The sequence below is a fragment of the Zeus faber genome (assembly GCF_960531495.2).
Source record: "Zeus faber genome assembly, chromosome: 5".
Taxonomy (NCBI): Eukaryota; Metazoa; Chordata; class Actinopteri; order Zeiformes; family Zeidae; genus Zeus; species Zeus faber.
In genome coordinates this window covers 36,961,087-36,988,789 of record NC_137192.1, presented here as the reverse complement: position 1 = coordinate 36,988,789, position 27,703 = coordinate 36,961,087, and the positions used below count along the sequence as shown (strand labels likewise).

The window sequence follows — 27,703 nt, the reverse complement described above, 5'->3', positions numbered from 1 at the left end:
TGTGGTCAGTGTAAGACAGGTGTGGTCAGAGTAAGACAGGTGTGGTCAGAGTAAGACAGGTGTGGTCAGTGGAGGACAGGTGTGGTCAGTGTAAGACAGGTGTGGTCAGTGGAGGACAGGTGTGGTCAGTGTAAGACAGGTGTGGTCAGAGTAAGACAGGTGTGGTCAGAGTAAGACAGGTGTGGGCAGTTAAGACAGGTGTGGGCAGAATAAGACAGGTGTGGTAGAGACAGACATGCACTGTGATGAATAAAGATGCCCAGCTGGACGCTTCATAGAGCCACCTGCCCTCTACATACTGGTACTTTTTATTATTATTGACTTACTTTTAACTTTTATTGTTACTATTCATATTTTTACTGTTGTTGTTGTTGTTGTTATTATGGTGTTAAATTATACTGGTTGTCAATGTTATTAGTGTTATTATTATGAGGTTGATGTGTTGTTATTGTATCTAATGTTGTTGTTGTTCTTGTTGTTGTTTTTGAGTGCTACCTGCCCTCAAGCTTTGGAAATACTGTCGTAATAACCGTCATGAAATAAACATCAATTGATTTGAATGGAGAGACAGCGAGACAGGTGGAGAGAGACAGGTGGAGAGAGACGGGTGGAAAGAGACGGGGGTGAGTTGATAGGGTCTTGTGATATTTGGTTTTGTTGATATCAGAATGAAATATAAACTGTTTTCAGATCCGAGAGACTCACCTTGGTGGTGGGAGGGGCCAGAGGACAGGAAGGGGTCTGGGCGGGGCACTTCCTGTCTGGAGACACCTGGCACACACACACACACACACACACACACACACACACACACACACACACACACACACACACACACACACACACACACACACACACACATTAAAGTGAGGTTTGGGTATTTATAACGTATTACACAACTGAAAAAGCAGCTGGTTCATTCCGGCTCATTACGGTTCAGGTGCTGTCCTACCAGGTGACCTGGCCGGTTCAGTCCGGTTCTTGGTGGGCATGCCTCTGGGGGCCAGCTGGGATCCAAATGTCTCCTTGGTGATGAATCCACTTCCTGTGGGAGAGGAAGTGTCGCAGTTCCGGTGATGCAACTCTGCAACGGAGTTTAACGCTCTGGGACTAGAGGGAGAGACGACAGCCAATCAGAGCTGAGCAGATGACAGGCCACGCCCACTCTCACCCACAGTGGACATCCATGGCAGAGGAAACCAGGAAGTAGTGGTGCTCCCCGTGTTACCTGTTCCTGGACAGGGGGCAGCACTTCCTGCCTCGCTCCCACACCACAACCTTGCTCTTCATCTCGTTGATCTCGGCCTCTTTGAAGTGCAGCTCAGCCTGGAGGGCCTGGACCTGGAAAAGGGTCAACACATGGACCTGGATCTGGAACAGGGTCAACATGTGAACCTGGACCTGGAACATGGTCAACACATGGACCTGGACCTGGTACAGGGTCAACATATGGACCTCTACCTGTACAGGGTCAACATGTGAACCTGGACCTGGAACATGGTCAAGACCTGGACCTGGTACAGGGTCAACATATGGACCTCTACCTGTACAGGGTCCACATGTGAACCTGGACCTGAAACAGGGTCAACATGTTAACCTGAAACAGGGTCAACATGTTAACCTGGAACAGAGTCAACATGTGAACCTGGACCTGGAACAAGGTTAACATGTGGACCTTGAACAGGGTCAACACATGGACCTCAACCTGGAACACAGTCAACACATGGACCTGGAACAGGGTCAACACATGGACCTGGAACAGGATCACCATGTGGACCTGGAACAGGTTCAACATGTGGACCTGGAACAGGGTCAAAACACGGACCTGGACCTGAAACAGGGTCAAAATGTGAACCTGGAACTGGGTCAACATATAGACCTGAAACAGGGTCAACATGTGGACCTGGACCTAAAACAGGGACAACAAGTGGACCTGGACCTTAAACAGGGTCAACATGTGAACCTGGACCTGGAACTGGGTCAACACATGGCCCTGGACCTGGAGCAGGGTCAACATATGAACCTGATCCTGGAACACGGTCAACACATGTACCTGGACCTGTTAACTGGGTTAACACATGGACCTGTTAAGTGGGTCAACATGTAAACCGTGACCTGGAACAGAGTCAACATCTGAACCTGGACCTGGAACACGGTCAACATATGGACCTGGAACAGGGTCAACAAATGGACCTGGACCTGGAACATGGTCAACATGTGAACCTGGACCTGAAACAGCGTACACACGTGGACCTAGACCTGGAACACGGTCAACACTCTACCGACCTCTACCGACCTCCAGACCTCTACCATCCTTCAGACCTCTACCATCCTCTATGGACATCCCCCGACCTCAAACTGTCTCCACCGATTTCCAGACCTCTACCGACCCCTACGAACCTCCACAGACCTCCACTGACCTCTACCCACCTCCAAACCTCTACCGATCCCTTACGACCTCCACCCACCTCTACCGACCCCTCCAGACCTCCAACGACATATACCGACCTCCAGAACTCTATCAACCTCCAGACCTCTACCAACCTCCAGACCTCTACCGACCCCTATGGACCTCCACTGAAATCTGCGGGCCTCCAGACCTCTACCGACCCCTACCGTCCTTTACCGACCCCTACTGACCTCCACCGGCTTCTATTGACCTCTAGACCTCTATTGACCTCCAGACCTCTACCGACGACTGCTACTCTAGTACTATCAGTACCTTCCTGTGCAGCTCCCTCTCCCTCTCGTGCGCCTCCTGGTTCCTTGTCTCCACCAGGAGGCGCTGCGTCTCCATCTGCACCTCCTTCTGCCGCTCTGCTGCTCGGAGAGCATCTCTCAGGAGGCACAGCTCTCCACCTCTCAGCTCCATCTGCTGCTCCACCCGACCCAGCTGAAAACACAGTACACATTACTCAGTACACACAGTACACAGTCAGTATACAATTAAATTTAATTTAACCCCCACAGGCCCACCTTCTGTCTCAGCTCTTCGTACTGCGTCTCCAGGAGGCTGACGTAGTTCTGTCTGTCTGCCACCCCCTGCTGGCCGTTACCTGGAACACACACAGTACACAGAGTACACACACAGTACACAGATCCCCACCCAAGACAACACTCAGCTCCAGCTGGACTCACCCAGAAGCTCCACCTCCTGGTCGCTGCACGCCGGGTCCCCTCTGCTACGCCCCCCTGGCGGCGGGGAGCCCTGGCTCCGCCCCCTGGTCGCCACCTGCGACACCATGACGTCAATCTCGTCGAGGTCGTCCTGCGTGAAGCTGTCGTCGTCGCCGAACGGATCCGCCCCCAATTCCTGGCCCACGCCCCTGAGACGCTTGGTGGGCGGGGCCTCCATGCTGCAGGGCGGTGTCTGAGGGGAAGAGGAGGAGCCATCACAGTGTGTTATTTCTCCAAAATACATTTCAGGGATTTGTGGTGAAGTCGGAAGATAATAAAGGAGAAAAACACTCAAAATAAACAGAATGTGAAGAGAAACACAGATGTAAAGTCAAATAATAAAACAAAAAAAAATAAAAAACAATCACTTCCTGAACATTATTCAATAGTAAACACTACATACTACTATTACAAACAAGTACTTTAACTTGTAATGCTTTAAAACACTTCCCAGCAGGTACTTATATAGAAAGAGTATTTGTACTTTAATGCAGTCAAGCTGAGTACTTCCGCCGCTCTGTAGCTCCAGTCTGATCCGGGTTGGAAGCACCGTCGGCGGGCAGGGCTCCGTGCTAACACCACTAGCCACTAGCCCGTCGTGGAGCAGAGGTGCTGACGTGCTAACGTCCCGTCCGAGCTGAAGATTCAGTTCAAATTCAAACTTTTTCACTGAATAAATATGAAATATTAACAGAGAAGGAGCAACACGCAGCGGAGCGAGCGGAGCTGGAGGCAGGACGGTCCAACAAGAGCCCCTCCCCCTTCCCAGACGGACCAATCAGAGCCCCTTCCCCTTCACCGACGACCCACTGAGCCCCGCCTCCTTCCCAGACAGATCAATCAGAGCCCCACGCCTCCCTGGACGGACCAATCATAACGCCGCCCCTTCCCGGATAGACCAATCAGAGCCCCTCTCCGGACGGACCAATCAGAGCCCCACCTCTGCCCCGGCCCGACCAATCAGAGCTCCGGTGCCCTGCGTGCTGCCGCCCCCTATCGGCCGGTGTGGTGAAGTTCCGCTGCCCCACACAGGCTCAGCCTCTCCAAGTATCGCGATACGACACAGCGAGATCAAAATAACCCATGAAAAAACACCTTTTTTACGATATTTACTCATTTATTTATTTACATTTACATGCATTTATTTTTTTATATTTGCATTTATTTCTATGCATTTTTATTTATATATGTATTCATGTGTGTGCTGTGTCTAAATGAACTGAAGCCACACGTGACATCATAACGTGAAATCAAAGGATTTCCAAAAAGAGTTTGACTTCAAAAAGCACCAAATGAATCCTCCCTCCTCCACATTCATGTATTACTTACTATAAGGAACAGACATGTTCTATAAATCTAAACCATAAGAAACATCATCAATCCATATTTCAAACTCTCACATTATCATTTAGCTGAAAAACATCAGTTGAGCTGGTTCCCTGCAACACTCCCAGTTACACAAGATCAATCAACCAACAAACCAATCGATAAATCAATCAGAGTCAATCAATCAACAAATTAATCAACCAACCAACCAACCAACCAATAAATCAACCAATCAATCAATTCACCAATCAATCAATCGACCAACCAACTCCAAGAAAGCACAATATTTAAAAAACACTTTTCCTTTATTCCACATTCATCATCAGAACCAGAACCATAAAGGTTCCGCTTTGAGAACTGCAGGTCATCACCGGAATGACAAGGAAGTGTGTGTGTGTGTGTGTGTGTGTGTGTGTGTGTGTGTGTTGCTGGCGGTTCTAGTGGTTCAGCTGGTTCTGGTGGTTCTAATCCAGCAGAACTTGACGTTAAAACCTGGATCAGGAGTCAAAGCACTTCATGATGGCCTCCCTGTCGAACCTAAATGTGAGGAAGGCTTTGGAGGAGAACAGGGCCCGGGAGCCACAGCTTGGACCCCCCTCCTTCCCAACAGCGTCCTGCAGCTTGCGGGGCATCGCCCTCCGCTCCTCCCTGGTCACCGGGCTCTGCTGCTGGCCAGCCACGCCCTTCTTCAAGCCCGCGGCGTCTTGGCCCTTCCTCCCGTTTCCTTTGGGGTTGGACTGCTTGGTCTTCAGGACCTCGCCCAGGTCAGCCTGGCCCGGTTGGCCCGCCTGGCCCGGGACCCTCGGGTGCTTGTGCTTCCCTCGAGACTCGGCGGGCGAGGCCTCGCAGCCCGCCGCCCTCTTCCATTTGTCTAGAGGTCCAGAGGTGGGGTCCTCATCGCTGTCGGTGGACTCCTCCCGGAACCGGGAGATCCAGTCCCGCAGCGGGCGGATGAAGGGGACGGCCATGAAGAAGCGGCTCGGGGGCAGACCCAACCGGGCCTTGGAGCTCATGTCGTTCCTGTGACAGGGAAGCTTGTCCAGGGGGAACCACTCAATGTTCCGGATCTCCTTCCTGGTCTTGGGGCTGAACCTGGTGTCCTTGGACACGCCCGGTACGATGTAGAGCCGGGCCAGCTGGTCCGCGATCTTCTGCTCAATGTAGACGTCTTTGCGGATCCGCTCCTTGATGTCAAAGCCCGTCTCCTCCAGAACCTCCCGGACCGCGCAGTCGTGCGGGGGCTCGTCCTCGTTCACCTTGCCCTTGGGGAAGCCCCACCCCGACTTGGCCAGGTAGCCCTGCACCAGCAGCACGTGGTCCAGGGCCTCGTCCAGGATGATGGCGCCGTAGGTGGGGACTCCCATCTTGTACTCCTTCCAGCGCTCCAGGACCCGCTGCACGTCCTCCCCGCGGGGCAGCAGGAAGGGGCAGTGCTGGAACACCGCCGTGGCGAAGTCCCGGATGCCGCACTGGGGCAGCGCCGGGCTGCTCTGCAGGCAGAAGTCCAGGTAGAACCAGTGGGCCAGCTCCACCTGGAAGCACAGCCGGACCGCGTTATCCCGCTCCCCGCTGGGGATGTGGAGGATGAAGCGGCTGCACAGGTCGTCCAGCAGGCCCGGGGGGATCTGCATCGCGGGGCCCGGCGGGGGGCCCGGTGGGGGACCCGGAGGGAGCTCCGGTGGAAAGCCTGGTCGGTCCGGCGGGTCCTGGTCCAAACACCCGGTGAAAAGCGGCGTTAAAGCGGCGTTAGAAGCGGCTCCGCTCAGGGAAACAAACAACGGGCAGCGCCGCCATGATGGATCCGTCGGTGACATCATCGACCACGTAACAGCCCGTCCAACCCCGAACCGGCCCGCGGTGACGTTGGCCAATCAGAGCCGGGTGGGGGGCGGAACTTCCCTGCAGGAAGCGGAAGAACGTCGCTCGTCGGTGACGTTGGCCAATCAGAGCCGGGGGGCGGAACTTCCCGGCAGGAAGCGGAAGTGTGTCGCCCGTCGGTGTCGGTCCCACAGCAGCAGCGGAGCAACTCGTCGTGTTTTCCCTGGAGAGTCGCGTCGTCAGTTCGGTGTCAGTGCGGGATGGAGGCGGACAAGATGGAGGAGGCCGAGTGGAAGTACCACGGAGAGGGGAACCGCAGCCTGGTGGTGGCGCACGTCCAGGTCAGCCGGCCGGCCCGCGCTAGGCTAGGCTAGGCTAGGCTAGTGTAGGCTAGTGTAGGGTAGGCTAGGCTAGGCTAGGCTAGTGTAGGCTAGTGTAGGCTAGGCTCAACTAAAACTCCCGAGACTAATCTAGACAAACTCAACAACCTCGGAGTTACTACTTAGTTTGAACTACTACTGCTACTTCTTAGAACTATTAGTACTATTTAGAGCTCGTATTACTACTTCGTACTATACGACTTAGAGTTAATACTACCACTACTACTTAGACTGTAGTATTAAGTACTACTACTTCTACTACTTAGAACTATTACGACTATTTAGAGCTAGTAATACTACTCCTTCGTACTACTGCTACTTAGTGGTAGTACTACATGGAGTTAGTACTGCTACTACTTGGAGTTAGTACTGCTAAGAAGAAGAATCTTTGTCACACACACTACAACACCCACGCTTGTTTTTGGGTGGTGCTGGTGAAACGCTTCCTCTGCATTGAACCATCCTGGCTTGTGCTCCCTCTGGGGGGGCAGCCAGGAGCAGGGGGCAGCGTTGGTCGACGCCCGGGCACCTGGTACCAGGTGTCCTTCGCTGGTCACACCATGAGTTGTGCTACTACTTTGAGTTAGAACTACTACTAAGTACTGTTACTTCTATTTAAAACTAGTACTGCTACTTCTTCGTACCACTACTACTTTGAGTTAGTACTACTTCTACTTCTTAGTACCATTACTACTATTTAGAGCTAGTACAACTACTACTTCTATTACTAATAGAAGGAAGTAGTAGTTGCACTAGCTCTAAATAGTAGTAATACTAATGCTACTACTTCAAGATTCAAGAGGTTTATTTGTCACATACTTATACATACTTTCATACATATGCAGTGAAATGTCTTAACAACGCACCCGGAGATTATGCACAATATTTACTAAACTGAACATAATAGCTAAACTTATTCCTACCTAGCAACTTACTGAAACTGATTCCTAAAACCTAATGCAGTTAGTGAATAGAATAATCTAGAATTAAATAAAAATAAAATAAGACTCAAAGACAATACTGAGTGGGGGTACAAAATGGAAGTAAAGGGAATAGAGTTATGTATATTGGATAGGCTATTTGTATATACAGATATGTGCATGTGAATAAAGTGAGTATGGAGATATACAGTACAGTATACAACAGAACGACACAGCAATACAGTAACACTGAACAGAACAGCAATACAGCGCAGTATGCAGTTACCCAGAACAGTGATACAGTATGCAGTACAGCATGCAGTTACCCAATACAGTGATACAGTATGCAGTACAGTATGCTACATACAGTACAGTAAGGCAGTGTGAGTGTCTCAGTACTTTTTGTTCGGACCCCTGGTGAGGTCAGCGTTGACAGTTCTTATGTCTTGATGTAGAAACTCCGTCTCAGTCTCTTAGGTGCTGCTACACCTCCTGGTGTAGAAGTCCCGCAGGGAGGGGAGGGTAGTTCCAGTCATCAGGCCATCAAGGTGCGTGAGCGTGGTGTGCAGTACCTGGTAGACCGCATCGTCCGTGGATTTGTTCGGTCGGTACGCAAACTGCAGCGGGTCCAAGGTGCGGGGGAAGGAGGCGCAGATGTAATCCTTAATCAGCCTCTTGAAGCACTTCATGACCACCAAGATTAGGGCCACCTGACGGTAGTCTTTCAGGCAGGCAGGAGAGGCGATCTTCGGGACAGGGATGACGGTGGACCTCTTGGACGGGACCACCGACTCGGCCAGGGAGATGTTGAATATCGTAGTGAACACCGGAGCTAGCTGGTTAGCACAGGTCTTCAGTACTCGCCCAGATGTGCCATCTGGGCCCGCAGCTTTCCTGGTGTTCACCCGCATCAGAGCCCTCCTGACGTCATGCTCAGACACAAGAGTACACGCTCATCCCCAGAGATGTAGCTTTAATTAGCCAGCGAGCTAGCGTTGTTGTTACCTGACTCAAACTACGCAAAAAAGAAACTCAGTTGGCCGGCTAGGGAGGTGTCCACACTCGTGGCTGGGGAGGGGCTGCTGTTGTACTTCGTAATAGTCAGCAGCCCCCGCCACAGGCATCTGGTGTCCCGTTGCTCAGGGTAGGTTATCTGCGTTAGTCATAAAGCCTCGAGCTGAACAGCTACAGGTAGCTTTCAGTCCCCCTGGGTGTGGGCTTAAGGTTATCCCATGCAGAACCATAAAGCAGCCTTAACTCCACTCCTGGCTTAGAATGTTCTTAGGTGGGAGTTTGGGCTCATTCCTCAGGCTGGTCCTGTCATGTTATTATTAAACAAGATTTAATAGCTTGGCTACCATGCTTTTCTACACAGACGGGTGTGTAGTCAGTAAGACGGGTGGGTAGTCAGTAAGACGGGTGTGTTGTAGGGCTGAATGATTTGCAGTTAGGGTTGCCACGGTAAAGAATTTCTCCCACCAGTTAATTAACTCATGAAAACCCTGGTAACAGGCAACACCGTTACCACAGGCAACACCGTTACCACAGGCAACACCTTTACTGTAGCTTGCTACAGGTAACACCGTTAATACAGGTTGCTAAAGGTAACACTGTTACTACAGGTAACACCTTTACTGCAGGTAACATGTTACAACAGGTAACACCGGACATGTTACAAAATTAGATTTTCGTTGGTCACTCATTACATCACTGGTTACGACAAGTTGCTACAACACTGTTGTAACACTGTTGCTACAGGTATCACTGTTACTACAGGTAACACCGTTACTACAAATCACACTGTTACGGCAAGTAACACTGTTACTACGGGTTGCTATGGGTAACACCGTTACTACAGGTTGCTACAGGTAACACCATTACTACAGGTAACACTGCTACTACAGGTTGCTACAGGTAACACTGTTGCTACAGGTTGCTACAGGTAACACCATTACTACAGGTAACACCGTTACTACAGGTTGCTACGGGTAACACTGTCACTACAGGTTGCTACAGGTAATACCATTACTACAGGTCACACCGTTACTACAGGTAACACTGTCACTACAGGTTGCTACGGGTAACACTGTCACTACAGGTTGCTACAGGTAACACCATTATTACAGGTCACACTGTTTCTACAGGTAACACTGTCACTACAGGTTGCCACGGGTAACACCGTAGCTACGGGTTGCCACGGGTAACACCGTCGCCACGGGTGGCCACGGTTGACACCGTCGCCACGGGTAGCACCGTCGCCACGGGTTGCCACGGGTAGCACCGTTGCCACGGGTAGCACCGTCGCCACGGGTAGCACCGTCGCTACGGGTTTCCACCGTTTCTACGAGTTACTAGAGGTAACATGCTACTACAGGTAACACCGTTACTACAGGTAATGCTACAGGTAACGTGTTGCTTCAGGTAACTTAATGTTACTACAGGTAACACCGGACATCGATTTTTGTCGGTCACTCATTATCTAGACTCCACTGAGCTTGTCTGCTGTGCAGAACTCCAGGTGCCACGCCCGGCAGAAACCCTTTTCTCTGGAATGTTGTACTTCGTGGGTTAAATAAAAAGCCTGGATTGATTGGAAAGCTAGTTAAAAAAGTAAAAAAAATGAAGGACCGTAATAATACTACAAATTGAAACGATTGGGATAATAAAACAGGAGCTTTCTGTTATGTAACCACAGAATAATTATCATAAAAGCCACCCCTAAATATAAGAATATTAAAAATATATTATATAATAATATAATATAATTATATAATATTATAAATATAGAAACAGGAATATAAATGTTACACTAAATATCAAAATGTTATTGCACATCCAACTAAATCATTTATTGTCACCTGTGAGTCACTGCAGAGCAATTCGAATGTTAAAATGCCTCCAAACAACAGGAGCCGCACATAAAACAACTCTTTGTGTTCTTTTCACATGTTTTGTCAAGAACACCAGTATTTCAGCCGTCGGTGGTTTGGGACATGAATGCTGAAACGTGGCTATGCGGTCGCCGGCACTAAACACATTCGATGGTGGAGCAGTAGCTGCTACAGGCTGCACAGAAATCGAAGGCACTTTGCTTGGCGTGGGGAGGTTAACCTCGGGAATCTTCCTCTCCTTCCATGGTGGGAGTCGTCAGGTGGCATCTTCCAGGTGCGCAGTGGGCGGAGTGGTGGGTGAAGCAGGGGGTGGAGCAGTGGGCGCAACTGGGCATTATATGTAAACGTTAAAAAAAATTGCTAATCAATGTTATCAAAACACAATACGTTCTATTGCATGGGATATCTTGTATTGATTAAACTGCTGCACATAAAAAGGCAGGTTAATGTTGGTGCCACCTGTTCCACTTCAGTCCTTACTCCTCCGCTGACGTAGTTCATCTTGAATGGAAGTGACGTCTAGAAGCTCCTGTGTTCATTCTGCATCTGGCCACGGGCGCTGGACTTGGTTGGCGTACGATCTGTGTCCTTGTCACTTTCAGCTGGTGGTGATGTTCTCAGGAGATGCGTCAGGTGTTTTGATAGAGTGTAAGCTGAGACTCTGCTCGGTTGTCTGCTTGACCTCAAATCGCTTGCTATGGCGTAATCCTCCACATTTTTCAGCTCTTTTTCCTACATTCCGCATACAGTTGTTGGCGGGGAAACTTGACTGAAGTGTGTGGGGGGAATTGCATATCTTCTATCCGCCGTTGCGAGGAGTTTTTGAAACTCGTGTTTGGTCGCGGTGTTAATAGACACAATGTCTCCGGCGAGGTAGTGTAACCACGTGGTGCCGTCGTTCCCCTTGCGGTGCCGTGGTTCCCTCGTGGGGAATTTTCATTCGAAGTAACCACGTGTTTACTGCACTGGGCTGGAGCGTCTTTTTGGGCGTGCACTCGGCCTGTGGTGTGATGTAGGTTTTGTGGTGGGTCCTCGTGATGTGGTGACTGTTCCATGACAGGCCTTGCACAAAACCTTCTTTTGTTGCACATTTGTCGCTTCAAACCTGAAATACCGCGCACCACGAGGTGCTGCTTTCCTCTTGGGCCTAATGGTCCAATGCTGCTTGTGGCTGAGCGGAGGCTGTTTCACTGCACCACTAACAGAGCATTTTCCTTTGGTTTCACATGTTTGTTGTTGGTAGGTGTGTACGCAGTCACCTTAGGCCACTCTGATTAACATGGTTAACATGACTGTCACACAAGGAGGACAGCAAGATGGTGGATAGCAGGAAGGAGAGTGTAGTCATTTCGATGGTGTAGTGAGGAGAGTGTAGTCATTTCGATGGTGTAGTGAGGAGAGTGTAGTCATTTCGATGGTGTAGTGAGGAGAGTGTAGTCATTTAGATGGTGTAGTGAGGAGAGTGTAGTCATTTAGATGGTGTACTGCAGTACATGAAGTGTCCACTAGGAGTTGAACGGTTTGTTTCTTCTGCAGAATCCCAGGGTTCTACGTCTGCTCAAGTATTCTGCAGAGGACGCTGAGAACGCTCCCCAGGTAAGAGGCTCCTCAGGGTGAAGGGTTTGATTCCCTGTCCCCCCACCTGGCGTTGATTGTGTGTGTGTGTGTGTGTGTGTGTGTGTGTGTGTGTGTGTGTGTGTGTGTGTGTGTGTGTGTGTGTGTGTGTGTGTGTGTGTGTGTGTGTGTGTGTGTGTGTGTGTGTGTGTGTGTGTGTTGTAGAGCAGCGATGAGGCCTTCAGGCAGATCCAGAACATGGTGGACTTCAGCAGCAACGTGATGAGTTCTCTGTTGGGGAAGAAGTTCGTCCACAGTGGCGTAAGAGGCTCCTACATAGTGTGTTTGTGTTTGCACCGATCAGCCACAACATTAAATCACCACTAATAACTCTATTACTATGTAGCTCCCCCTCATGCCCCCAAAACAGTTGTGAGGTGGAGGCAAGGACTCCACCAGACTCTGAAGGTGTCCTGTGGTATCTGGCACCAAGATGTAGCAGCAGATCCTTTTAAGTCCTGCAAGTTGGAGGTGGAGCCCCCATGGATCAGGCTTGTTGTTCCAGCACATCCCACAAATGCTCCATGGGATCGAAATCTGGGGAATTTGGAGGCCAAGTCAACACTTTGAACTCTTTGTCATGTTCCTCAAACTATTCCTGACCAATTGTTTGCAGTGTGGCAGGAAGCATTATCCTGCTGAAAGAGGCCACTGCCATCAGGGAATACTGTTGCCATGAAGGTGTGTACTTGTTCTGCAACAATGTTTATGTAGGTGCTATGTGTTAAAGTCACATCCACATGAACGCCAGGACCCAAGGTTTCCCAACACAACATTGTCCAGAGCGTCACACTGCCTCCACTGGCTTGTCTTCTTCCCATAATGCATCCTGGTGCCATCTCTTCCCCAGGTGAACGACGCACATGCACCACCCATCCACATGATGTGATTCATCAGACCTCCACCTTCTTCCATTGCTCCATGGTCCAGTTGTGCACGTGTCCATTGTAGGTGCTTTCAGGGGTGGACAGGGGTCAGCATGGACACTGTGAGTTCCCATACGCAGCAAGCTGCCATGCACTGTGTGTTCTACACCTTTCTATCACAGCAACATTCACTGTTTCACCACATTGTGCTGCAGTAGTTCTACTGTGCCATCGAACCAGACGGACCAAACCTGGCTCCTCACGTGCATCAATGAGCCTTGGGCCCCGTGACCCTGTGGCTGGTTCACCGGTCGTCCTTCCTTGGACACTTTTGGTAGTAACCACTGCACAGCGGGAACAGTCACAAGACCTGTGCTTGTGGAGATGCTCTGACCCAGTCGTCCAGCATCACAATGTGCTCCTTGTCAAAGTGGCTCAGATCCTGACCACACCCATTTTTATACTTTAACAACTGACTCTTCCCCTGCTGCCTCATATAATATATAACACTATATATATATGTTATTCTCCCTTGTAAGTCGCTTTGGATAAAAGCGTCTGCTTAATGACTAAATGTAATGAAATGTAATGTAATAATATATAACACTATATATATAATAATAATATATAACACTATGTATAATAATAACACTATATACACTACTCACAAAAAGTTAGGGATATTCGGCTTTCGGGTGAAATTTCAGGATGAACCTAAAATGCACTATAACCTTTACAGGTGAACTTCATTTGACCTTCTCTAAACTTTTGAATGCACATGTCCAACTGTTCAATGTCTCAGTACTTTTTGCACAACTTGCTGTTCTCTAACAAGGAGCTGAACGGAAAAATTCACAACAGGTGTTTGATCCATGAATCCACCAATAAATGTCCTGGTTCAATTAGAGTTGGTATTGAAACAGTCCTCTTCATCATGCTGTTCACATGTTGACATCATGAGACCAAGACCACACCAACAACTGATCAACAGCACCTCGCCTGGCGAGGCTTCAAACAGGATGTTGTCAGAGGGAAGTGGCCACTGAGCTTAGAGTGTCACAGAGTGTCATCAGCAGGTTGCAACAGAGATACAGAGACTGGAAGAGTCACAGAAAGGTATAGAAGTGGACGTCCTTTGGCCACATCCCACACTGATGAGCGCTTCATTGTGAACAGTGCCCTGCGCAACCGAATGATGATGCCACTCAACTCCAGGCACATTTAAGGAAGGTGAGAGGTACCAAGTGTCACGTCAGACCATTCAAAACCGTTGACATCAGCGTGGTCTGCGTGCTAGACCACCTGCAAGGGCACCTGACCACACCACCAGGCACAGGCATCATGGTCTTGCAGGGGCCAGGCAGCGTTGACGCTGGACGAGGGACCAGGGGCCTCAGAGCTGTTCTCTGATGAAAGTGGATTCACGTGGAGCAGAAATGATGGAGACGTCAAGGAGAGCGCTACGCACCTCAAATGGAGTGGCCTGCACTTTCTCCAGACCTGAATCCCATATAAAACCTATGGGATGAGCTGAGTGGCCGTGTAGAGGCTCCTAACTCTGTACCCCACAACCTCAATGACCTGAGGGGCCCCTTCAAGAAGAGTGGGGGCCCAGGCCTCAGCAGACAATAAGTCGACTTGTGAACAGCTTGAGACGTCCTTGTCAAGCTGTAACTGATGCTCAAGGCCACATGACAAGTTATTGAGACGTTGACATTTGTTGTTGGTTTTTGTTTCAATACATAGTTTGAGATGAGGAAATCACCATTGTATCTTCTACTTAAATGCTCTACTTTCATCATATCATATCAATGGAGCGTCAACTTTTTACATTTTCCATAAATGTCACCTGAAAGCCAAATATCCCAAACTTTTTGTGAGTAGTGTATATAATAATAATATATAACACAAAATATATAATAATATATAACACTGTGTATATATATATATATATATATATATATATATATATATAATAAAAATGTATAACAATATATATGTATAGTGTATATATAATAATATATAACAGTGTATATATGGGGCAGGCCAGCAGGCCCTAAGGGGGCAGCCCACCCCAGCTGGCTATCTGGAAGTGGGCTTACAACCTACTCCAGAGAACCTCTCCTTGTTACGAAACCAATCAGAAATAGCCGGACTGCCCCTTGGTATCGACCCTTGCACGCCCCTGACTCACGAACAATCAATCTCCGACATCCTTCCATGTTGCTACATGGAATGTGCAAACACTTTGACGCACAGGACACGCTTCTCTTCTGTCTCGTGAACTGTCTCGTTACAATATCTCCATCGCGGGACTCTGCGAATCACGCTGGCGCGATAGCGGTGAGAAGAAAGAGAGAGACCACAGCTACATCTAGAGCGGCTCAAATGACAACAGAGGGCTATATGGTGTCGCCCTAGCAATGCCATGCCATGTTAGGAACTCCCTTATAGGATGGACCCCAGTCAGCGAACAGATGCTAACCGCCGGTTTCCACCACCAACACGGCAAGTTAACAGTCATACACAAATGGACATGGTATTGCAATGATGACAAAACCCACAAGGCCTTAGATCACATCATCTCCAGTCGCTGGAAATCCAGTGTTACCAACTGCCGTGTGTATCGTGGAGCCCAGCTAGGCAACACGGACCACCGATTATTGGTTGCCCAGTTGAGACTGAAGTTAAAGGATGTTCCATCACCACGGGCACCACCTCGACTGAGATCCTCTCATCTCCAGGATCCAACCATCACCTCAGTGTTTACCCGCTCCATCTCCAACCGGTATAATGCCCTGGCCAAAGAACAACTCACCAACTGGAACCTTTTCGTGTCCACAATTAACCAGGCAGCTGCTGACTCCATCCGACGCCCTCACCATACACCTAGGCGCCCCTGGATAACACCAACAACGCTAGAAATCATAGAGCTCCGTAGAGCAGCATGTCTTAGGGGCGACATGACTGAATACCGTCGCCTAAATCGCATACGCAACACCGCGATACAAGAAGACAGGGAGAGATTCTGGCAAGGAAAAGCAGAATGCCTGGAATCTGCCGCCGAAAATAACAACTTCACCCAAGTGTATCGAACCCTGAGGTGAGTGAAATCAGGCCCCCAACAGAAGGCAGTCCAGGTAAAGGACGCACAGGGTATCATATTGAACTCCGAGGATGAATGCATCAGCCGCTGGAAGGAGCACTTCAGTGACCTTTTGCATCACCCTGCACCCCAAACTGACCCCACACTCACCATTTCATCTGAAAATGCCAGCGCAAATGACAACTGCAGCATAGACCCCATCACAAAAGTAGAGGTCCTGCAAGCTCTGACCAAACTGAGAAATGACAGAGCCCCTGGTATCTGCAACAATGCAGCTGAAATCATGAGCCAGTCAATGGTGACAACACCATTGACTGGCTCACCGAAATCATCAATCATGTCTGGATAACTGAGCACCCCCCGGAAGACTGGACCCAGGGGTATCATCCTCCCCTTCTAGAAACACAAGGGTGATAAAATGGTCTGCAGCAACCACAGAGGCATCACACTCCTGTCTATCCCAGGCAAGATCTTCACCCGCATACTTCTCACCCGGGCCCTTCCGGCCATCAGAAGCGAAAGACGCCCCCAACAGGCGGGCTTCATGCCAAACCGCTCCACAACGGACCAGATCCCTGCCCTCCGCCTCATCATTGTGGAGGTACATGAGCTCTCTTCCAAAAGCTCTACAGCGAAAGCTGTGTGCGTGTCAATGGCACAAACTCTACCTGGTTCCCAATCAACAGCGGAGTGAGGCAGGGATGCGTAGCTGCACCAGACCTTGTTAACTGCATCATCGACCACCTGATGGAACGGATATGTGCACGTATTCCTGGGGTTAAACTAGGCAGTTACACCCTCACAGATCTGAAATACGCGGACGACACCACACTATCCTGCTCCACTCTTGACCAGTTAAAAGAAGCCTTGGAAACCTACCAAGAGGAAGTCAACAAATTGGGTCTGAAGCTCAGCTGGCCCGAAACAAAATTAATGCACATTGGAGGTGCTGCCCCCCCTCCGCTGCATATCAGTGGAGAGTGGGTTGAGTTTGTGACCTCCTTCACCTGCCTCGGGTCCATCATCACCAACAATGGCAACATTTCACCTGAAATAAACCGGAGACGTGCCCTGGCAGCCAGTGCCATGAAAACACTTTGGAAGCCGCTGTGGAGACACCACTCCATATCAAGATTTATTACACCTCGGTCCTCTCCATCCTCCTCTACGGAGCAGAAACCTGGCCTCTCAACAAGACCCTGGCTGCCAGAATCAATGGCTTTGACACCAGAGCACTGCGTTCAATAGAGGGTATAAAATGGCAAGATAGGGTTTCCAACATCATGCTGCGGGAACGCAGCCAACAGCCCCCTGCGTCCCACCTGGCAGCACAGCGTCGGATGCGCTGGTACGGCCATGTCAAAAGGCTCCCCCTCAGAACACCCTACTCACGCTATCCTCCACTTCCCACCTAAAGCTGCTGGCTGGAAACGCCCCCGCGGTGCCCCCCGCACCCGATGGATGGATGCCGTCCCCAGGGACCTACACCCAATGGACCTGTCGCTTGTTGAAGCCGAGTCCCAAGCACTGGACCGACCCAAATGGAGAAGATTGGTGAAACTGATTGGCTCTACGCATGGTGTCGCCCCAGTCGCCGAGCAAGAGACCTGATGATGATGATGATGAGTGTATATATATAATAATAATAATAATAATAATAATAATAATAATAATAATATATATATATAAGTGTATATCTAATAATAATATATAACAGTAGATATATAATAAGAATAATAAGAATAGACAGGTGCCATTGGAACCAGATGATCAATGTTATTCACTTCACCTTCACTTGTTTAATGTTGTGGCTGATCTGTGAATTTAATATGTATGTGGACATCATGTTAACTTACACTACTACACTAAATAGTAAAATATATAGTACACTACTCCCTACATAATAAAATAAATGGTGCACTACTTCCTATGTAATAAAATATATGTTACACTACTCCCTTTGTAATAAAATATATAGTACACTAGTCTCTACGTAGTAAAACATATAGACTACTCCCTACGTAATAAAATATATGGTACACTACTTCCTTTGTAATAAAATATATAGTTCACTACTCCCTACGTAATAAAATATATGGTACACTACTCCCTACGTAGTAAAATATATAGTACACTACTCCCTACCTGATCAAATATATAGTACTCTACTCCCTACGTAGTAAAATATATAGTACGCTACTCCCTATGTAGTAAAATATTTAGGACACTTCCCTATGTAGTAAAATATATACCACACTACTCCCTACATAGTAAAATATATACCACACTACCCCCTACGTAGTAAAATATATACCACACTACTCCCTACGTAGTAAAATATATACCACACAACTCCCTACATAGTAAAATATAGACCACACTACTCCCTATGTAGTAAAATATATAGTACACTACGGCCTACGTAATAAAATATATAGTGCACTACTCTCTACATAGTAAAATATATAGTGCACTACTCTCTACATAGTAAAATATATAGTGCACTACTCCCTACATAGTAAAATATATAGTGCACTACTCCCTACATAGTAAAATATATAGTGCACTACTCCCTACATAGTAAAATATATAGTGCACTACTCTCTACATAGTAAAATATATAGTGCACTACTCCCTACATAGTAAAATATATAGTGCACTACTCCCTACATAGTAAAATATATAGTACACTATTCCCTATGTAGCAAATTATATCGTACCTTACTCCCTACATCGTGAGATATGTAGTAAACTACTCCCTACGCCGTAAAATATATACCACACTACTCCCTACGTAGTAAAATATATACCACACTACTCCCTACGTAGTGAAATATATACCACACTACTCCCTACGTAGTAAAATATATACCACACTACTCCCTACGTAGTAAAATATATACCACATTACTCCCTACGTAGTAAAATATATACCACACTACCCCCTACGTAGTAAAATATATACCACACTACTCCCTACGTAGTAAAATATATACCACACTACTCCCTATGTAGTAAAATATATACCACACTATTCCCTATGCCGTAAAATATATACCACATTACTCCCTACGTAGTAAAATATATACCACACTACTCCCTACGTAGTAAAATATATAGGACACGACTCCTCTATAATAGTATAATAATATAATAGTCTAATAGTCTAATAATACAATATAATAGTATAATAGTATAACGTAATAGTACAATACTAATACTATATTTGACTTCTCTTTGCCACAGGAAGTTGTCAAACTGCCGCTGGAGTTTGTGAGACAGCTGTCAATCAAGGTTCAACATCAAAGGCCAGGTAGGCGGGGCTTCTCCATCCCAGAACCATCAGTAGAACAGTGTTTACCTGCAGAGATCCTCCCAGTCCTGCTCCTCTAGGCTCCTCCAGGCTCCTCCAGGTCCCTATAGGCTCCTCCAGGCTCCTCCAGGTCCCTATAGGCTCCTCCAGGCTCCTCCAGGTCCCTATAGGCTCCTCCAGGCTCCTCCAGGTCCCTATAGGCTCCTCCAGGCTCCTCCAAGTTTCCCCAGGTTCCTCCAGGTTCCTATAGGCTCCTCCAGGTTCCTCCAGGTTCCTATAGGCTCCTCCAGGTTCCTCCAGGTTCCTATAGGCTCCTCCAGGTTCCTATAGGCTCCTCCAGGTTCCTATAGGTTCCTCCAGGCTCCTCCAGGTTCCTATAGGCTCCTCCAGGTTCCTCCAGGTTCCTATAGGCTCCTCCAGGTTCCTCCAGGTTCCTATAGGCTCCTTCAGGTTCCTCCAGGTTCTTGTGGTTCTGAGTCACCACTACAGGGGAAACATCTCCTTGATTTTGCTGATTGTGAACAGCAGACCACCAGTCTTCGGTCCTCCTCTTATTAGGTGTAGATCATAAAGGGAAACAGAGCCTGAAGTACTGCTCCACCCGCTCCACCCAGGCATCTCTGTACAAAGTGGTTGTCTCCACCAGGGCTCATGTGCTCGCACCAGTCCTTCCATGATGTGGGATGTCACCACCCCTGGTCTGTAGTTTGAATTCCTCTTGGGATCAGACCGGGCTGGGTCTGGGCACCCTGGCCCACATGCAGTCAGTGCCCACCCCCTTCCTGGTTACATTACATTACAATTACATTTAGTCATTGATCAGAGGCTTTTATCCAAAGCGACTTACAATTGTTCAAACAGCGACGGACGCAGCCATCAGGAGCAATGAGGGGTTAAGTGTCTTGCTCAAGGACACTACAGCATGCTAGCAGGAGGAGCCTGGGATCCAACCAGCAACCTTTAGATGACTAGACCACCAGCTCTACCTCCTGAGCCACCATCCCCATGGTTGGAGTTCCTTGGAGGGATGATGAACAGTGGCACGAGGGGCGGTGGAGTCTCCCTGCTCCTTCAGCTGCTCCTGGAGGAGACAGACACTCAAACAGTTTAGTTGGTTGAGTCATTAACTAGAAAACTGTTCTGTCAACTGAACTAAACAAACTACTGTGTGTGTGTGTGTGTTAGTGTGGCGGTGTGACAAAGTAATGGATATCTACAGCGGCTGTGCCCTGTGTTTGCCAAACCTGACGTCTCCATCGTACCCAACACACACTGCACCACTGTGTGTTGAGATCAAGGTAACACACACACAAACACACACAACATAAACACACACACACACACACACACACAAACACACACCCATCAACACACATCAACCCACATCAACACACATCAACACACAGAGTGGTGGTTGGTATTTGTTGTTGTTTTGGTTCCATTCAGAGGTTCAGTAAATGATGTTGGTCCCTCCACCACGTCACCCTGCACAGCCCCTCCCTCCAACAGTGTTCCTACTTCCTGATACCTCTCTGATCAGCACCCTCCAACCACCAACCATCAACCATCAATGATCAGTGATCATTGATGGTTGATCATTGATCATTGATGGTTGATCAGAATCCTCTTCCTGTCGTTGCTCTGCAGCCCAAGTGTGGCTTCCTGCCGTCGTCCAAACACATCAGCAAAGACATCAAGACCAAAGTCTGTCGCTTCTGTATGCACCAGCACTACAAGGTACGAGTACTGCACACCCAGGTACTACTACAAGGTACTAGTACTGCACACCCAGGTACGAGTACTGCACACCCAGGTACTACTACTGCACTACAAGGTACTACTACTGCACACCTAGGTACTAGTACTGCACACCCAGGTACGAGTACTGCACACCCAGGTACTAGTACTGCACACCCAGGTACTAGTACTGCACTACAAGGTACTAGTACTGCACTACAAGGCACTAGTACTGCACACCCAGGTACTACTACTACTGCACACCCAGGTACTAGTACTGCACACCCAGGTACTAGTACTGCACACCCAGGTACTAGTACTGCACACCCAGGTACGAGTACTGCACTACAAGGTACTAGTACTGCACACCCAGATACTAGTACTGCACACCAAGCAAGTAGTGCTACCGGACAAGGTACTAGTACTGCACACCCAGGAAGTAGTACTGAACTACAAGGTTCTAGTACTGCATGCCCAGGAAGTAGTACTGCACAACCAGGTACTAGTTTTGCCCAATCAGGAAGTAGTACTGCACAACCAGGTACTAGTATTGCCCAACCAGGAAGTAGTACTGCAGAACCAGGTACTAGTATTGCCCAACCAGGAAGTAGTACTGCACAATCAGAAAGTAGTACTGCACACCAGGAAGTAGTACTGCACGACAAGGTATTAGTACTGCATGCACTAGAAGGTACCATTATGGTACGATCAGGCAGCTCTGGTCTCGTCACAGGTTCCCTGCAGTTTGTGGGCGTGTTGGCTCAAAATGGAGCATTAGGTCGTCTTCTATTGAATACAATTAAATGGAGCGTCTGTTCCTCTTCTATTGAATACAATTAAATGGAGTGTCTGTTCCTCTTCTATTGAATACAATTAAATGGAGCGTCTGTTCCTCTTCTATTGAATACAATTAAATGGAGCGTCTGTTCCTCTTCTATTGAATACAATTAAATGGAGCGTCTGTTCCTCTTCTATTGAATACAATTAAATGGAGCGTCTGTTCCTCTTCTATTGAATACAATTAAATGGAGCGTCTGTTCCTCTTCTATTGAATACAATTAAATGGAGCGTCTGTTCCTCTTCTATTGAATACAATTAAATGGAGCGTCTGTTCCTCTTCTATTGAATACAATTAAATGGAGCGTCTGTTCCTCTTCTATTGAATACAATTAAATGGAGCGTCTGTTCCTCTTGTAGAAGTTTCCTTATTGGAGAAATATAAGATGTTCCAAATCCAAGATGGCCGACACAGGTAGACTGACAGCATGTCTCTCTCTCAGGTTGCCAATGGGAAGTGGAGAAAGCGTAGTCTGTACTGTCCACTGGACCTCTTCTCAGGGTGAGACCACATCCTAGTAGTACTACTACTACTACTACTACTACTAGTAGCGGTAGTACAAGTACTGACAGTACTAGCCACAGGTTCCAGCCAGCAGTACAGATGTTTGCACTGAGCAGCTGTGTGTGTGTTGTGTAGGAACAAACAGAGGATGTACTTTGCCATCAAACACTTGATAGAAGAACCACAGAATAACCTGAAAGTCTTCAAGGTGAGTCTGTCTGTTTGTCTGTCTCTGTTCTGTATGTCAGGCATCTTAAGAATAAGCTGATCGTGTACTACTGTGTACTGCTGTGTACTGCTGTGTACTGCAGGGTGGGCAGTGTGTGTATGGGCAGCATGGTGACTCAGACCTCCAGGATCCAGGTTCTCTGCTGCAGAACCTCAGGAGCTACTTCCTGTGTAGCAACAGTCGCCTTAGCAACAAGGCTGTTCTCAACGACTTCATCCAGGTGACGCCTCCCACTGTGTGTGTGTGTGTGTGTAACTCTGTGTGTTACCGTGTGTGTCACTGTGTGTGTGACCGTGTGTGTGAGACTGTCACTGTGTGTGTGACTGTGTGCAGGTGCTGGTGAACAGTCTTCTGATGGAGGAGGATGGAGGTGAAGATGTAGAAAGAGGAGGCGGAGGGAGGAGCGTGTGTGAGGGCAGTGTGCTATGCAGGGAGCTGATCAGAGCAGGTACTCTGTACTACTGTGTACTACTGTATACTACTGCGTACTACTGTGTAATACTAAGTGAGTGTCCACCTGTCTGTCTGTCAGGTCCAGCCTGTCTCCCCTCTCGTTGTGTCCTGGCTCAGATCCTTCGGACTCAGATGTTCGACACGTTAGACATCGAGGGAATTTTCCCGCTGTACCGTCGAGTGGAGCAGTACCTGCACCGCTTCCCCACCGAGAGGTATCCATAGCAACAGTACCGTAGTAACGTAACTTGACGGATGTCATTAATCAACACACAGGGGGTAACCATAGTAGTAACCATGGTAACATTGGTTGTTATTGTGTTGCTAGGGAGCGCCTCCAGCTGGACGGTCCGTACAACGCAGCGTTTCTGGAGAAGCTCCAGAAGTTTCCATCCGAGGACGACGGTTCTCTGGAGTACGCTGTTGCCAAGGTAACCAGAGCAGCGTGACGGTGTTGTGTGGTTTCATGACTTCCTGTGTGGCTGTTTGATCCTTGAATACAGCCCAAGAAGAAGATAACATTTTGAATACTATCAATGTATTACAACTAGTATTACTACTAGTAGTACAACTATACTACCACCTCTGATACGTACGCGTCCTGTTTCTACTTGAACACCGCCCCTAACCCTCTAGGCCCCGCCCCCTGGGTCTGAACAACAGGACTGTCTTCAGTTCACATGGTGGTGTTTTCACTGACCCCCATCTTCTGTTGCTAGGTGCAGCAGTACCGTGTTGCCATGACAGCAAAGGACTGCTCCATCATGCTGACGCTGCAGCCCCGCGGAGAGGAAGAGGAGGGTGGCGAGCGGTGAGGAAGATACTCGTAAAAATGACACATAAGTATCACGCAGTCTCACGAAGGTGCTTTAAACACAAAGTTTTTATTGTTTTGAATGAAGTAGAAAACCTTGGAAACGGAACATCCCATAATGTAACATTATATACACCTTTAATGCGAGCGTGACCAGCGGGTCTGACCGTAGCCATGGTAACGACCATGAGACCGACGGAGGTGGCACGTTACCCGTCTCTCTCTCTCTCTCTCCAGACTTCCTGTCTTCTCCGTGTCGGCGTCCATCTTGGATTTGGACCCCAAGCCGTGGGACAGCGTCCACCGCCAGCAGCGCCTGGACAGCCGGGTGGTGTCCTTCTACCTGCGTGCCGCCGCCTTGCCCAAGGGCTCGTTGCCACGGCAACCCGTCTACCTGGACGAGCGCACGCTGCTCTTCCACCCGGTCTGAGGCCCCGCCCCCTGCCCGCCCGCCCTGCTTCCTGTTGCTAGGCCACGCCCACTCAGGACTCGTGTTCTGTCTCCTCGCTTCCTCTTCGCCTTCACTGACTGTACCGGCATGGTTACCGTGGCAACCGCCCCCGACCTCATTTGACCACTTCCTGTCTGCCGTCTCCACGGCAACGCTGCCGAAAGCGGAGTTTCCGGAGAGGATCGGAGGGGTGAGACGGACAGACAGGTTTCCTCGTGGTGGTTTCTACCTGTCTGCCCCCTGGAAGACAGACGGGTGAAAAGACCTGAAACATTGAGCTCTTTTCACCCGTCTGCGCTGAAATGTTTGAAGTGTCAACTTCCTGTTTGGTTCCCTAACAGGAAGTTGACATGTGACAGAACCACAGACAGGTAATAGATGGTGTATAATGCTGCTTTTCACTGTTGTGTGCCATAAGTGTCTTGCTGTGTTTGTACTGCTGTGAGAGTGTGTGTGTGAGAGAGTGAGACAGCGCGTGTGTGTGTGTGTGTTTCCACTCCTCCTGTCTGACTGTCCGCCTGGTGGAGACGGAGCCCGGACGTCCGCCGCCGGCACCTGGTTGGGTTTTTCGGGCTTTTTGTATTTAAATTATTTATTTTTTGTAGATCTTTACTAATGAAGCCTCGTGTTCCACATCTTTCTATTGAATAAAGAGTTTGTAAAGCACTTCCTGTTGGATGGTTCATTTCACTGGCTCAGTGCCAGGACCAGGCTCTCCAGCGCAGCCTCGGTTCCCAGGAGCCTCCTCAGGCTCTGGAAGGACTCGGCCGCGCCCCCGACGGCACCGACCCGGTCCATCTGCAGCGCTAGACGGCGAGAGAGACAGAGAGAGACGGGTGCGTCGGGACATTGCATTCTGGGAAAGATGTCTGTGTCTCAAAACCATAATAAGCATCAAGCTCCACCGGCATGGATATCCCATAATGCACCGCAACATGGACCAAGCACGTCGTTTAGGACACGGGAGAATACTATAGTCTGGTGAAATGCATGCTGGGATACCTGCGTCCGTGTGGAGCAGGAGGTGAGACAACTTCCTGTACCTGTCTCAGGGATCTTGGTGAGAAGGTGGATGTGAGGAGTCACCGCCCCCCCCACGGAAACCTCCAACGACCAGGAGAGAATCAGAGCACAGCTGAGAGAGAGACAGGTGGGAGAGAGACAGGTAAAGGCCAGATGGTGTGGGTGACGAAGGGTCATAACCTCTGACCTGCAGCTGCCAGGGAGGAAGACAGGTGTTCAGACAGACAGGTAAAGGCCAGATGGTGTGGTTTACCCAGGAAGTTGTGGGTGATGAAGGTTCATGACCTCTGACCTGCAGCCGCCAGGGAGGGAGACGATGGAGGGATACTTCTCCTGGAGAGAGAGACAGGTGAGAGCAGTGATTCCCAACAAGAACAGCACCTGCACGTTGTGAGGACCAGGCTCAACACCTCTCCATCCCAGATGTGCAGTGCAGCTGGATGGAGAAGCCTCCACCAGCCACAGTGACCAGAGACTTTAGAGAAGGACGGTCTGTGGCTCTCTCCTGGGAGAGGACATTGAAACTGTCTTCCTCTCTGAAGTACCTGACAAAATTTGTGCCCCATGTTTGTTCTGAGTATCCCGATCTGTTCTACAGAGCTGTGCGGTTTCTGATGCGACGTATCTCTGCAAGACTGGCTTTTCACTGCTTGTGGCATTGAAGATGAAATTCTGAATGAAGTGAATGTTGATCCCGATGTTCTCTTCAGAGCGTCATCTCTTAAACCAGACATCAAGGAGGTGGTGTCTGCCATGCAGCGTCAGCTTTTCATGAGGTGACTCCATATTCATGTGCTCCTGTTATTGTTAGTTTTACCTTACCAACGTAAAACTCGCCAAAGTTACATTGATATAAGGTTATTTTTAACTCAGCTCTTTTTTAGTTTTTCCACCACTGCACTGTATGTATAAGAATGCATATGATTGTTAAAATATATATGTCCTCTGACAACGCACCGTTTGTCTCTGTATTACATCTGGTCGGATGTGGCCGCCAACACTGAGATTTTCAAGTGGGCTGTGAGTCCAAAAAGGATGGGAACCGCTGGTATCTAGTATATACAGTGTATATATAGTATATATAGGGTTACTGCCAGTGTGCCATTCCTTCATCTATTCAGTACCGATGCTAAAGCTAGTTAGCATGCTACCAAGACTTTTATACTATTACACCGTTACACTATTCAATTGTTACACTGTTAGACTGTTGTACTATTAGACTGTTACTCTAATAAATTGTTACTGTTAGACTCATACACTGTTACACTATTACACTATAAGGCTGTTACACCGTTACACAATTAGACTGTTGCACAATTACACTGTTACACTATTAGACTGTTAAATTATGACACTATTAGACTGTTACACTATTACACAATTAGACTGTTGCACCAAGACACTAATACACTATTAGACTTTTCCACTGATAAATTGTTAGACTATTAGACTGTTACACTGTTACACTATTGCACAATTAGGCTGTTGCCCTGTTACACTATTAGACTGTTACACGATTACACAATTAGACTGTTGCACTATTACACTATTATACTGTTACACTATTAGACTGTTACACTATAAGGCTGTTACATTGTTACACTATCACACTGTTAGACAATAACACTATTACACTGTTACACAATTAGACTGTTACACTATTAGCCTTTACCACTAATAATTTGTTAGACTATTACACTGGTACCCTATTACATTGTTACACTATTAGACTGTTACACAATTACACTGTTACACTATTAGACTGTTAAATTATGACACTATTAGACTGTTACACTATTACACTATAAGGCAGTTACACTATCACACTGTTAGACAATAACACTTTTACACTATTACACTATTAGACTGTTAAACTATGACACTATAAGACTGTTACACTATTAGACTTTACCACTAATAAATTGTTAGACTATTACAGTGTAACACTATAACACTGTTACCCTATTACATTGTTACACTATTAGACTGTTACACTATTAGACTGTTGCACTGTTACACCATTACACTGTTACACAATTATACTGTTACACTATCACACTGTTAGACAATAACACTATTACACAATTAGACTGTTACACTATTAGACTTTTCCACTGATAAATTGTTAGACTATTAGACTGTTACACCGTTACACTGTTACCCTATTACATTGTAACACTATTAGACTGCTACACTGTTACACTATTGCACAATTAGGCTGTTGCACTATTACACTATTATAC

General features: G+C 48.0%; 4 protein-coding genes across 6 annotated transcripts in view; 1 reads left to right on the top strand and 3 right to left on the bottom strand.

Annotated features, from left to right (window-relative positions):
- Positions 1-3,907, bottom strand: part of atrip (ATR interacting protein) — a 13,585-nt gene extending 9,678 nt beyond the window's left edge. For all 3 annotated transcript variants that reach the window (XM_080000592.1, XM_080000594.1, XM_080000593.1), the window contains exons 1-7: positions 3,662-3,907; positions 3,139-3,370; positions 2,977-3,056; positions 2,723-2,893; positions 1,229-1,341; positions 953-1,110; positions 706-771 (exon numbers count right to left, since the gene is read on the bottom strand). In XM_080000592.1, the coding sequence (XP_079856718.1) occupies positions 706-771; positions 953-1,110; positions 1,229-1,341; positions 2,723-2,893; positions 2,977-3,056; positions 3,139-3,355 (805 nt within the window). In that variant the 5' untranslated portion in view covers positions 3,356-3,370; positions 3,662-3,907. The remainder of the gene's footprint in view (positions 1-705; positions 772-952; positions 1,111-1,228; positions 1,342-2,722; positions 2,894-2,976; positions 3,057-3,138; positions 3,371-3,661) is intronic.
- A 691-nt stretch (positions 3,908-4,598) lies between these two features.
- Positions 4,599-6,294, bottom strand: dcp2 (decapping mRNA 2). Its single transcript, XM_080001571.1, has one exon. It carries the CDS (start codon positions 6,132-6,134, stop codon positions 5,001-5,003), a length of 1,134 nt encoding a protein of 377 aa, XP_079857697.1. The 5' UTR covers positions 6,135-6,294; the 3' UTR covers positions 4,599-5,000.
- Positions 6,295-6,488: 194 nt separating this feature from the next.
- On the top strand, positions 6,489-25,103 carry ippk (inositol 1,3,4,5,6-pentakisphosphate 2-kinase). The gene is made up of 14 exons (XM_080000797.1): positions 6,489-6,662; positions 12,049-12,108; positions 12,292-12,387; positions 19,345-19,411; positions 20,597-20,709; positions 21,059-21,148; positions 22,429-22,487; positions 22,626-22,698; positions 22,802-22,939; positions 23,053-23,167; positions 23,252-23,387; positions 23,501-23,603; positions 23,892-23,983; positions 24,224-25,103. The coding sequence occupies exons 1-14, from the start codon at positions 6,582-6,584 to the stop codon at positions 24,414-24,416; spliced, it is 1,416 nt and encodes a 471-aa protein (XP_079856923.1). The 5' UTR covers positions 6,489-6,581; the 3' UTR covers positions 24,417-25,103.
- A 21-nt stretch (positions 25,104-25,124) lies between these two features.
- cenpp (centromere protein P) overlaps positions 25,125-27,703 on the bottom strand; it is a gene marked incomplete at both ends in the record, with an annotated part of 78,720 nt that continues 76,141 nt past the window's right edge. Inside the window, 3 exons of the mRNA XM_080001213.1 lie at positions 25,125-25,243; positions 25,481-25,572; positions 25,714-25,793. Coding sequence (XP_079857339.1) covers positions 25,125-25,243; positions 25,481-25,572; positions 25,714-25,793 — 291 coding nt within the window. The remainder of the gene's footprint in view (positions 25,244-25,480; positions 25,573-25,713; positions 25,794-27,703) is intronic.

Bases quoted from the DNA above. Each gene is read 5' to 3' on its own strand.
- ippk (XM_080000797.1), top strand. From the start codon at position 6,582: ATGGAGGCGGACAAGATGGAGGAGGCCGAGTGGAAGTACCACGGAGAG. The intron at 12,109-12,291 runs GTAAGAGGCTCC...TGTGTGTTGTAG, and splicing joins ACGCTGAGAACGCTCCCCAG to AGCAGCGATGAGGCCTTCAG. The intron at 23,388-23,500 runs GTATCCATAGCA...TTGTGTTGCTAG, and splicing joins CACCGCTTCCCCACCGAGAG to GGAGCGCCTCCAGCTGGACG.
- dcp2 (XM_080001571.1), bottom strand. From the start codon at position 6,134: ATGCAGATCCCCCCGGGCCTGCTGGACGACCTGTGCAGCCGCTTCATC.